This window comes from Pterocles gutturalis, unplaced genomic scaffold, assembly GCF_000699245.1.
Source record: "Pterocles gutturalis isolate BGI_N339 unplaced genomic scaffold, ASM69924v1 scaffold15763, whole genome shotgun sequence".
NCBI classification, from domain to species: domain Eukaryota; kingdom Metazoa; phylum Chordata; class Aves; order Pterocliformes; family Pteroclidae; genus Pterocles; species Pterocles gutturalis.
The window spans coordinates 66,935-80,154 of record NW_010123446.1 but is presented as its reverse complement, the minus strand read 5'-3'; the positions used below and the strand labels follow the sequence as shown (position 1 = coordinate 80,154).

Sequence of the window (13,220 nt, the reverse complement as noted above, 5' to 3'; positions counted from 1 at the left end):
AAGCTACACGTATTTAATAAAAATCTATTAAGAATTCCCTCTCCTTTCTATACAGATTCAGTAGTATTTTCAAGCAAACCAAAAAAATAAGGTCTGCAATTCCAGCACAGTAAGAAATAAGGCCTCTTTTATATTGGCAAAAAAATTACACCATTTTTCTGTTTTGTTTTCTTATCTCTCTGAATAAAAGACTATATTCCTTTTTTTTCCACTATAATTTTTTTTTTCTTTAAGACTGTAGAACACCAGCATCCATTATTATGAAATAAGAGTCAGTTCTCCTTGTGTTCAGCTTTGAATTCCTGGTAAGTTAAAAAAAGTCCATAGCTGTCTCATGTAGCCATCACCGCTTTCTTCAGTTTTTCTACTTCAAGCTGGAAAATGGACATATTGAAAAGGAAAAGAGTCAGTATTAAAGTAGCAATTAGCTAAAGTCTTCAGAGCTTTCATCAAAATTATAACCTTTATATTTCAAAGACACTTAAGTAAATAAAATTGTAACAGAAGCATTTGACAGCTCAATATTTACAGATGATTTTATATTACTACATTTGTAAACAAACAAGAATTTAAAATCATTAAAAATTGCCTGTCATTCTGGTACATCTTATTGGAGAAATTCACTGTGAATACAGCAGTGAAAGCTGGGTTGTGGAATCACTCGATATGTCCCCAAGTAATGCTGCATCATCACCTCACACTAACTTCCTAAAGCCACCTCCATGGAAAATACTGTGCCATGATTAATTTGTATTTCTTCAGATGGATTTAGAGAATACACGGAAGTTACCTCCTCTTCATCCCCAGTGCATATTCAAGGCAATTTCATTGATTGCTTTAGAGACCCATTAAAAAGAGGACTCACCAGAGGTTCTTCTGAAGTTTTGCAAGTAGCTTCGTAGCCAATAAGAAGTACTATTTCACCAATAAAATGCCCTTTTGTACCAGACTGAAATAATTTTCTACAATGAGCTCATCCTATTAACTACTTAATAGCATCATATTGTAATGCAGGTAGCCTTCCTCGTCAATAAATTGAGAGGAATGGCGCTCATTCATACGAAAAATTTTCAAATGCATTCTGTTCTTTCAGACAATTATCCACTTAATATTTAAACAGTTCATCAAAAATTTAGGAAAGTTTACTTTTGCTCTGTTTTTCTTTTGATTAAATAAAGCAAATTTGTCCTTCAAGTCTTACAAAAAGCAAAGTACTAATCTTCTCTCTTGGAATATATCCAGTTGGACATATTTCTAGCAAAGCAGAATGTAGAAACAATAAACTGAACTCAGATTCCAACACCCATGCATATTGTTAAAAATAACTTTCCAGATAAAGAAAGCTGAACTAAGATGAACTGTAAATCTTCTATATATACATCCAACTGTCTTGTGAGGTGTTCACTCAACCCCATGGTAGCACAGCAATATAAAAAAGGTTGAGCAGGTTTCTTAACTTTCCTGTGGCATCGAATTCCACAACACTACTTCTAAACTTGTTCCCCCATCCTCAAATTGCTAATATTACCTCCAGATGACTTCGCAACAGCTTCTCTTCTTCCAAATCCTTCTTTAATTTTTCCAGTTCTCTCCTAATAGCAGTTAAGATATCAGAAATACAAGTTAGAGATCTGTTGGACCACAAGCTTCCAGCAACCCTCAACACTTCTTACCTATCACTATGCACTTATCCCTAACTTAAAATCACAATTTTAAGTAGGCTACTTAAAAATCTGTATTGTCATTTTACTGGGAGAGTTGAATTTAAATCAAAATAACCTGGCAACTTCTACATTAAGAAGACAAATTCTTCAGAATAGAAAGTTTCTAAAACATCTTTTATTTCATAACTATGTTGTGTCAAGAAAGCACTAAGAATTATCATCAAGTTGCTGAAGGACTAGTTCAATAATCTCCAGAACTCATAATTTACTAGTTTGGAGACCAACTGATCCTGATGCTTTATAACCCTTCAAGAGGTCACTCTAAAGCCCATTTGGTTAGCACTAGTCATCACTTAAACAGTACCAAAATGAATGTCTGTGCTGTAAAACTAAAACCAGAAAAGGTAAATTTCCTGGAGATTGGTCTTTACAATATTTACTGAAACACCAATTACTTTTTTCTTCTATGTCACTCTCCCAGCACAACCCTACCCACATGCATACCAATGATCACCAATTTGAAAAGCTTTTCCCTACTACCAGTCATGTCAATACCGCAGTTACCTGTGCGTAGTGACACAAGGCCAGCACATGTACTTATGTTAAATACCACAAAAATTATCTACTTTTCTTTACATTGAAAGTATTAACTGTATAAGAAATATTTTCAAAAAACTGCAATGAATGCAGGAGCACAAAGTAGGAAGGAAAGAAGGTGTACAAATTCCAAAAATACTCTGACATCAAATTTGTACGTATTTAGGACATCTAGTTGGATCAACTTCTAAAGAAAGAAGTTCTGAATTAGTATTAATATAGAATAGCTTTTTATTTTGAAGAAGTTTGGCAATACATACGTTTGGAAGACGTCTATATATCCCTCTGAAGTTTGAGAAGGGAAATACTTACCCATGTTCTTTCTTCAGTGCATCTACTAAGCCCATCAAATCATTAATCTGAGTCCTGAGCTCTTCCACAGAAATTTTTTCATCATCCGTTTCTCCTTTAAGTTGGACGTCTCCAGGAAAAAAGTTGAGTATAACAGAACTTGGTCTCTGAGATGAAGAAGGAACTGGTGGACTGAATGCAGATGGCTGAAAAAAATACATCAGTAGAAAGCTAAGAAATTGAATAATACTGACCACTTGCCACATACAGGTCGTACTGTTATGGCAGTTACATGTGCATAAATTTCCTTAATTTTCTATCCAAAAGGTAAAAAATGTCCAGTTCAAATGGACTACTGTAGTGTATGAGATACAGTCATTTTATACAGCTCTTTATTAAGCATTTGCCTGAGGTTCCTACAATCACTAAAAGTGCTCACACTGCAGTTCTTTGCACTTAAAAAAAAAAAAAGTGATTCAATGGAGAACATTGGTTCACTGTAAACAATCTTTTGTGAACCTTTCTATCTGCTCAGTTGTTCTGTCTGTCAGAAGACTAAAGGCTGAGCAGGCATGAAGGAAATGATACCATAGTCTGACGCTACCTGATACAACAGTTCTCATCAGAATGGATGAACTTTATACTAAAATTTCTAATATGAATGTATACTAAATGACAAGGCTCACTTGCATTTAAATACAATCATTTGCATTTAGGTGGTTGCATCAACCTCAACTGGAAATACAAGCAAGGTGAACAGAACACCTAGCTGCCTGGTACTTCTCTAGCTCCTTGATACCACCATACCTTTTTCGTTTCAACTGGCTTTGGTTTGGCACTTTCTTCTTCTTTCTGCACCTTCAAATTTTTTTCTGGACTCACACTTTGAGTTGCCTGGTAAACCATTTATAAAAAATAAAAAGGTTTTCAGAATTGAAAGAAAATAAAATTAAAAAGTAAATAAAAAAGAACTATCACATGTTGCTAAAGATGCAATTAAAAAAAAAAAAAAGACAAACCCAAACTTAAATTGATAGACTACCATGGTTTTCTTTCCCTGCCAGTCAGAACTTTCCTTCTCTGCAATACTCGTTTATCTGAATTTAAATCCAACACTGGAATCTTGGGCAGGATTTTCAAGCATCTCTGCAGTATTTAGTAAGTCCTTGATGCTTTTGGGAGCCTGGAGATGTTTCCATAAAACACAAACATTAACAGGCAGTAACTGCAGATGGCAACTGGCATGACTGGCCTACACAACACCCGATGATACACCCTACAGAAGAGAAAAACTCCTTCAGGCGCAATGCAATCACGTTGTTCCTCTTACATACACTTCCTTCCTGGGAACGGATACTGCTGCAGACAAAGTCTATAGGAACGGAACCTCTGCAGCACTTTGCGTTTTGCTCTCAGGTAAGTGGTTCATAAGACTGTTTCCCAGTGCAATCCTGGTCCCTGGAAAGTTAGTTCTTAGTTCACTACTATGACAACACACCCAATATACTCACAGGACTACTGCTGTTGAAACGTGAAGGCAGCCTCCTACCAAGCATCTTGGGTCGGTTTGCAGTAGGGTGGGAGAGATTATCTGAGGTAGCTATTATATCGTCAAAGCTTAACAGATCTAGAAAAAGACGAAAACACAGAGCACCATCAAGACCAGAAGGTTTTCCTGCATTCTTTTTATCACATCTTTCCTTAAGACAAAAAAAAAAAAAAATCAGAATTCTTACTGTTTCAAAGATTTTCAGCACATACAACACACGAGCATGAAACAACTACATGACTTTGGCATACCTGGAACACCACCTTCTCCCCCTTTACAAAATATCAGGAGTTAATTCAACTAGCATTTAAATTTAAGATCTCAGCAGAAGAAATTATGCAGAAAACAGACCTAGCAAGTATCTGGTCACTAAACTTGAGGGAAAAACATGAAAAATCCAAGTTTAATGACTAAGACAAAAATAAAAGCAACAGGATAAAGAACATGTCCACAGGTTCGTGAAAGTGAGTTAAAAAGACATTAACTGCAAATATTTCTGTGCAGAGTAGCTTTTATATTTGTAGTACTCTAAGGAAAATACATGACTTCATAAAGTCTGTAATAAAACATTTCAAAACTCTATTCTCATACTTTATGAAATCATGCAGATCTCTTTGCTGATTAGTCTCTTTACGTTCATAGCTCTAGGTGAACTCTCTCTTAGATCAACAGAAATTCTTTACATCCTATGGGAAGAGGCAACCTTAAAGCCTGTTAACAGCAAGCACAGAAAATATCTAATCTGTTACCATAAGTAGTCCACCTCATTAACAACTGGGCTTTTTAACTGTTTCTCCACAAAAATAACAATAATACTTACCCATCAACAAATGTGTAATGAGATAGGTTTTTGATTTAAGCATTGACATAAGACTATGGATATTATATATGATTTTACAAGGCAAATTCATTAGACTTATTCTAGAGACTCTACATGCTTCACTGAAACACCACACAGGATTTCCTATGAGCACCAAAAGTAACATTTGAGGTTTGGGGTTTGTTTTTTCTTTCTTTTTCGGGGGGGGGGGAGGGAGGGAGGGCCACGCAGGGTTGTTTTGTGTTGGTATTTTTTTTTTTGGCAGCCCCTGGTTTTTACATGACATTATGATTTATCAAACAAAAGCTATGACACTTTCTTTCCCTGAGTTCTTGTTCATTTTGAACCTACAGCAAGAGGTCAGAGAAGAAAAAAAGCCCTAAGAACACTGGGCCAAGATCATTCATGCCACTTCAGTGTCTGGATGACTTAAAATCATCTGATTACGTATTTTCATGTCTTCTACTCTGCATTACTATCCTTAAAGTCCTTAAAATATTCACATCTTTCAGACATCCCTGAACCTTCCTACTTCATTATCTACTTCATCATCTGTTGCTTTGTTGAGATTCAAGCTTTTGTAACACTATCTGTTACCAATCAGGTTTGCTGCTTTTTAATGTTACTGAAGAGAATGTAAGGACAGTGTTTTGTAAACATGCAATCATATTTGCGATTAAAAAAAGCGGGGAAGAAAAACAAGAGGGAAGAAACAGAAGAGTGATGAATGGCAAGCGGCTGATAGAAACAAGGATGAGGGAGAAATAACTATAAAGATATTTCTGTTGTAGTCTGTGCCAATAAAATATTTAAATTATTAGAAGTCAAGCAACAGTGACCAAGGGGTATATCTTCATGTCCTTTACTCAGTCACCAGTAATCCCAGAGCACTAACCCATGTCAAAACATAAATCAGGATTTGCGTTATTATTAAAAAGGTAACAAAAACACAGGAAAAAAAAAATATGCCTTTTCCCCCCACCTCAGTAATTTTCATCTTTAAAAGATCCTCTTTTTGTCATTCTGCAGAAATGACAAATAATTTGGCAATAAATTTACATAGAACTGTAAACTGAGTAACTGTAACTGAGTTATTATTGGAGCCCTGTCTCCATGAACGCAGTAAGTATCAGGCATATTAAGAATATTAAGACCATACTAAGAATAATGTGTACTTCTGAAAAAAACACAGAATTCGACAAGGCTTGAAGATGAAGACTACTGCAGTCTTGAATTGTATGATTTAAGTACAGGTGGTGGGATGACACTAAATCCAGTAGATTTTTTTCTACCTGTAAGAGCTTCTAAAGTAAATTGCTACACCTGAGACAAGTGCTCAGCATTAAAATATTACCAACACATTACAGTCAGGGGGAATTCTGATTGTACTTGCATTTTTTTCCTTTTACCTTTCCACTTTTTTTTGCTTTGGTATAGGGAAGAAATTAAAACACAGGCTGGTGGGGATTAGGCTTTGTGTTTTTCGTGGTGGTGGTTTTGTTTGTTTTGGGTTTGGGAGGTTTGTTTGTTTTTCTTTTTAAACAGCATTCTTAATTATCTTAGGAGAAAGCTTGTCCCCACTGAAACCAATAGAGATACTGATGCAACACACTGAAAGTTCACAATTTACAACCGTATCAATCAATAAAGTGATTTATCAACTAACTTTCTTACAGACAGCCTGCGAGTAATTGTTAAAGGTAATCCCATCATAGTGTCAGAAGAGCAATACCATACCTCTGGGGATAATTTCAATTAATATATATATATATTTTAAGGCTGAGCAAGAGCACCTTTTCCTTCTAGAAAGACAAGCTAAGCTTAAACAGTTATTCAGGACAGACTAATAGAAATGTCTCATCGGCAAGCTTGACGTGGACCCATACATTACAAAACTGTTAGGAGCTTCAACAGACACAATTAGGTGAGTTTTTGTTAAGATTTGTGAACGCTTCAAGTGTATTCATACCAGTTTGTCTTAAAAAGCCTTCACAAAAAGAAGCAAAGCTGAAGGGGTGTCTGGAGAAATTATGGTTCCAACATCTCATGTGGCTGCGGTTTACCCCTAACAAAAGCGAAATGTATCCAATATTTTAGAAGACAAGACTACATATTAATCCGCAGAGTCAGGGAAGACGGCAGCCCTTTTTCCTATTACCCATCTTTCTGAGATTGCACCCCAAAAATTTAGGGGATAGATAAAAGCTTGAGAATATTTAAATTGCAGACAAGCAACAGTAAGGTATTTCCTACAATTCCACACATGCCTAATATGTAACTTTCAAAAATGTTATTTTAAAAGACTCATGATACTAAACAGCCAACACTAGTGGATTCAGTGCCCAAAGGCTTCAGAATTGCACCATCTGTGTGTATGGAAAGATAAAGCCATTCAACCTACACACACCAGAAGTGCTGTCAGTACCGAACGCATTTCACTATGAGCACTAGCTTTGCTTTAACAATAGATGGACTATGAAGTTTCTCTTAACTTTATCTCCACAAGTTCCTGATTGAAAAGTAACTTTAACAGCTAAGGAAAACAGGCATTCAAACAAACAAAAAAAGCATTTTAAATTGAAACCCAAAAAATTTTAGTATCAATAACTGCAACTGAAAATTACACTTATGACGTTAAGAAGAGGCTATGTGTATGGCATAAAGCATTTGGATTTCCTTAGAGGTTATCTTACCAAAATGGAGAAGGGTAGGGTAATTTCCTGACACGTAAGAAGGGAAACATGGCAAACAGGATAGGAAACAAAATCTGGAAAGAAAAGTCAAGGAGAGGAATGTCTAGAAAAAGATTCTGAACAAAAAAATTATTTTACAAAGCAGGAAAAAGAAACATTTGTAGAAGAAACAGAATTGCTTTACATGTTCAGCATGCTAGTATTATAGCTTTAGTCTTTTACAGTACTTTAATCAAACAGAGAAACATTTAGGCAATTTTTCTAATAAAGCTTCAAGAGGACGTATTTCCACACCATCAATGTTTCCGAATGTTTTTTGAGTATTTGTCCTTATCTGATGGTTGGGGGCCTATTGTCGGCTATGAAGTGGGGTGTTTTTTCCTATAGATACAGAATATTTACAGCTTCTCCTGACCCTGAATTGGAAGTGCCTCAACCTACACTACACTTCATGGTCAAACCAAGTTGCAAAATAACAAGACCCATACTTAAAGAAATTTGTTTTCTGAAAATTTATTCACTTCAAGATCTCAATCTAAAGGGGGAAGGGGAGGGGAAGGAAAAAAAAAAGAAAAAGAAAAAAGAGACTCCAGTAATGCAGTTGCCAACCCCAGCCATTCATTTTCCCCTATATTCTATTCCAGTTCTTAGATGATTAAACAACCTTAAACTTTACATAAGGACCCAACACCTTTGGAGCTTTATATAGCCTTAGCTGCTGCACAGAGGATTGTGTCTTTAGCAGCGGAATGCGTACAGAGACATAACGCATGAGATTCATTACATTTTACTGGCAGGAGTTTGGACTAGTCTCTTTTCACAAGAGCAGTAAAACTACAAGTGACTTTCACAGTTCGTATTAAACAAGGGCAGTTTCACATAACAGAAATTTTTTGAAACTTTCCTTAAACAGCAGCTCCTTGATGCTGCTAGTGCTGCATCCCCCACGGACTGCCTGAGCCTCTTTCACTTGCTCTGCATCAAAGACAGACCACTGACCAGACCTCACCCACTTGTTTGTTACGTGCCCTGTCCCCTGCCCCATCTAGGTATTAAAAATCTTGAATTTCTCCGAAAGCCTGTAAAATCTTATGTTAGCAAGTCAGAATTCTTAGATTTTTTTTAAATCTGTACAAAATTAGGGTTTTTTTATATCTATGAATACCTAATATCACAGCTACTATGTTGCCACTCTGGTTATTAAAGACGTCAAGACAACTGCACCTAAATTAAAAAAGACACTCCGTTTCCATGGGGAGTATATTCCTGGGGATAAATGATACTCTGCTATACAGCAGCACACCTAGCACAATCCTCAAGACAAACAGCTGAGTAGCTGGACAAGGCTTACATTTTTAAGGTTAGGTTGTGCATCGCTCTTTCATCTCTCAGTTTACTTTGGCCTGAAAGTATTTCTTCCGTACCCTCACTCAAACTCGTATTCAAATAGAGGCAACAGTTAAGCTGCCAAATCAAAACCTCTAAAACAAGGCATATTGTAGCATATGCAGAGATTTTACTGGGGAATAAAAAAAGAACTTGCAAACACTTTAGGGTGACACTGATAATATTCGCAATATTTCCAGGGTATTTTAATGCCTGCTTAAGTCCAGCTTTTTGTGGCCCAGAAAAAAATAACTTCAGTATCAAAAACATACACGAACTAACCTTTCCTTACACAGAGCATTTAAGCTTACAAGCACACTTTAAAATGCTTAAGGGAAAGATCAGGAGCACTCTTTTCTATTCATAAATGGCTTTAGATTTTTAATGCATTATTTTTTTCTCCCAGGTGAATTTATTACACTTTAGGACCAACTATTCTACAGCCTGAATATCATAACCGGTGTAAAGAAAAAAAAAAAATCAGGTTCTACTATTTCAAAATGTATTGTTTCTAAAACCTTTTCTGAGACAAAAGGTTGCATTTGAGATATGCAATGTATTGTTTCTAAAACCTTTTCTGAGATGAAAGGTTGCATTTGAGATATGTAAGCCAAACACTGCAGGTACAATTCACTAAAGCTTTTTCTACAGTGGTTAGTCATGCAATAAAAATAATTTAGAGTTCAAAAAAAATATGCCCACAGCAGCTGATCTCTGCCTAGAGGCACACAGAGGACTGAAATCAGTTGTGCTGTTGGTAAAAGACAAAGGTAACTATGTAATAGCTCAGAGCCTGATCATCAACGTGGTTGCTTTAACCAGCATCAAGGTTTTTACTCTCTTTATTTAAAGAGATGCCAGGTTTCGCTCAAGGTGCACTAAGCAAAGCCATAAGCATGAAATTCAAATGTACAATATACCATGCTGGCCCAAAGTTAAGGTAATGGCATTACTAAAAATACGCAAATTAGCTAGAAAAGCAAAAGTTATCTGAAACGCAAGAGCAGAACAAACAGAACCAGTCAGTAGGGAAAACAATTTCATAAAAATGCAAGATAAAAGTGACAGCAAAAAAACATGTTTTCAAATTAGAAGAACAAACCATTGCCCGTGTTCCTCCCTTCCTATCACCTATTACAACACAGAGCTCATCAGCTACCTCCAAATAACCTACTGACATCTATTCATCGCTTGATGACTCTTACCGTCAGCTACTTACAGCTGTTCTAAAAAAAAACCAAAACACCAGGACTTTCTGCTGAACAGGCATAACAGCACTCTGGGGAATTTTGAGTAACTTACTTAAAAAGCTTATTCTAATCTTGTCAAATAGTGCAATCCAAACAGAAAGACCCAAAAGAACATTTTATGCTTTCCTTACCTGATTCTTTAGAGCTCTTTACCACAAGTGAATCTACCTCTGCTGATTTTGGTCTCAGTGGTAATGATTCAGAGTCTAACTTTGGTTTTGCTACTGGCTCAACTTCAGATTTCGGTCGAAGAGAAACAAGCTCTCCATTAGACCTGTAGTAAGAAAAAAACCAAACAAGACGCAACTAGTCAAGAGATTAAATAGTTTACAACTGAAATGTACTAAGAGTTACAAGTAAACAGAAAAAAAAAAATCAGTGGAATTTATCATTTTCTAGAGCCTTGCTTAAAACCAAATCTTTTGGAGAGCAATTCTAGTCCTAGAAAAGCCAATTCCTCTATTCCAGCTCTTGCAGAGTTGTCAAACATGTACAATGCCCTTGAAAAAGTCATCCAAAACTTTTACTACAGGGCACATTCTGGCATTTAAATGTAAAATATTACACTCGGTGCAACAGAAAACAAAAGCCAAACAGCACTTTCAGTAATATCTCTTAAAATATTCAGAAGCATACTCAGAATCCTTGACATCAAAATCTTCCTATAAAGAAAAAAGCTGCAGAGAACAAGTTATTTCTTTCTGGGTATAAAATAAAGTGCTGTCTATACATGTTTTTTATTCTGCCATGCATTCCTTGCTTGTCTGATCACATCATCTAGGGACAGAAAAAAAAACCCCAACACCCACCAAAACAAACAAACCCATCAACCCAAAACAAACAAAAAAGAACAGATGACATTTTCCTTAACAATACTTGCCATCATTTATGCCACATTAAAAAACCAAATTATATAAATGGACCAGTTGTCAACTTCGATATGTCCCTATCATTAACTCGTCTCCTAGATCCTTTATTTGGAAGTTTTATTGCAATAGAAAAAGAGGTAGCAGCCTGATCTTCCTAGAGGAATGTTAAACTTTCAGACATTCAAATTTCTAAATGGGGGAGGGGAATACGACTTGTGGTTTAAAAAAGAAAAAAAGGAAAAAATATCTTCACTCAGGAACCTCTCCAAAATACCAAGTGATGTAACACAATTACGTACTGAAAACCTAAACAGAAGTGGCAATGGTCTAAGTCTTCAGTCAGGCATCCAGTGTTCCCAGGGCTGCGCAGGGTGGGATCAGAGGCAGATCTGCAGAGACTGTACTCTTTTGGAGTCAACCATCCAAACTGTGTGCCTTACCCACGCTCCCTTTCCCCACTGCCCTCCTCCTCACGGTTTCCTCCCTTTAGATATTCTCCCTTTAGGTTCAGCTATGCAGGACCCGCAGTAAAGATAAATGCTTGCCGCCACCTTGTATTTTTGCAGGTATTAAGCTCTGATGTAGCAGCTCTCTGCTTCTTTATTTGTACAAGGCCAAGTTCATCATGACCTTACTTTCAAGTCACCTAAACATCCCAAAAGGACAGTTATCCACCTGCAGTTTATTTACAGCTTTGGGTAAGGATCTAGCAAATATTTTGATGGAGGAAGAAAGGAAAACTGTGTGGGACTGTATCTATGCAAAATTAGTATTAGTGACTAACACCATAAATAATTCTTTCAAAGTCATGAGAAAAAAAAAAAATTAAAAGTGGACCTAAAAGAAAAAGTGAGTGATTGCTTGTTCTTACCCTCGCTGTTTGTCCCATAACTCAACTGAGAATACTCAAGACCCATATAGAGACTGGATGTGGTTCTGTAATAAGTGCTTTCTTCCCCAGAAGAATACATGAACTACACTGAGTACCTTTACCACAGGTACTAACTATGCTCCACACTTCCTTTCAATCTTACAAAGTGCTGGAACACTGAACGTTGATGCAGCTCAAATCTTCAGATTTTTTCCAACACAATAATTCTCAAGTGTGATGTCCACAGATTCATTTACACCATACTCCTACTGTAGCTACAACTTCTCCATTATGGGGCAGGTTTAAAGCAAAGCAACCCACAGATTTATAACTTCATCTGCCCCATGATTAGTTATGCTGTGATATTTACTCTGAGATGGATTCAATCTCTTTTAAGCATTGAAAAGTTATACGTTGGAGAACCAAGACACTGCTGGATATAGGGCAAAACTTATCCTTGCATCCTTTTCACCCTTAAACATACATTTCTTCCCATCTCATCCATGAAGGGAAGATCGAACAACAAATCCAATAAAATATACTGGGTATATATGATTCATTGTATACTGACCTGGATACAGAAGATGGCAAAACAGGTTTATCTGGACGTTTTGGGTGCAGAAGCCCTGCTCTCAGTAAGCTGTTAGTCTTGCTTGGAGGAATAGGCTTCTTGGGCGGTACTTGAGGAGCCTGTGGCTTCAAAGGCTTCTGATCCAAAGCTCCTTTTTCATCTGACAAAATAAATCATGATAACATTCTAAAAACACATGTTGTCTACAATTTTTACAACAATAATCAATTAGGAAGCAACTGCTGTCAGTAATGCTTTCTTGGAAGATCAGATAAAAATGAAAGAGAGATATGCAAGTGTCTTAAGGATACCTTATCAAAACACACAAACTACTTACCTGAACTTAAAAACCCATGTTCAAATAAGCAAAATGTCTTTCTACTGACATGAAACAGTAGTAAGAAATCATGGATTCACATTTTTGCACTGCAAATGACAGCTACGAACCAAGAATCCCTCCGTACTGCTACTGCTTTCCCGTTTCTATGAATTCATCTTATCTACCCTTAAAAAGGCAGGGTTTGGGGGTTTTTTTTGTTGTTGTTGTTGTTGTAATTAGATTTCTTCCATACACACAAACAGCATAATTTCTTCAGGGAAAAAAAGGGAGGAGGGGAGGATGGACATGACAGACAAATATTTATCTGAATAACAAATTT

At 36.4% G+C, this 13,220-nt stretch overlaps 1 protein-coding gene across 1 annotated transcript in view; it reads right to left on the bottom strand.

The window, feature by feature from the left end:
* Positions 1-332: 332 nt before the first annotated feature.
* The window catches only part of CD2AP (CD2-associated protein), a gene marked incomplete at its 5' end in the record, with an annotated part of 57,552 nt that continues 44,664 nt past the window's right edge, over positions 333-13,220 (bottom strand). The window contains 7 exons of the mRNA XM_010077910.1: positions 333-374; positions 1,529-1,592; positions 2,574-2,758; positions 3,360-3,446; positions 4,064-4,179; positions 10,382-10,524; positions 12,562-12,721. Of these exons, the coding sequence (XP_010076212.1) occupies positions 333-374; positions 1,529-1,592; positions 2,574-2,758; positions 3,360-3,446; positions 4,064-4,179; positions 10,382-10,524; positions 12,562-12,721 (797 nt within the window). The remainder of the gene's footprint in view (positions 375-1,528; positions 1,593-2,573; positions 2,759-3,359; positions 3,447-4,063; positions 4,180-10,381; positions 10,525-12,561; positions 12,722-13,220) is intronic.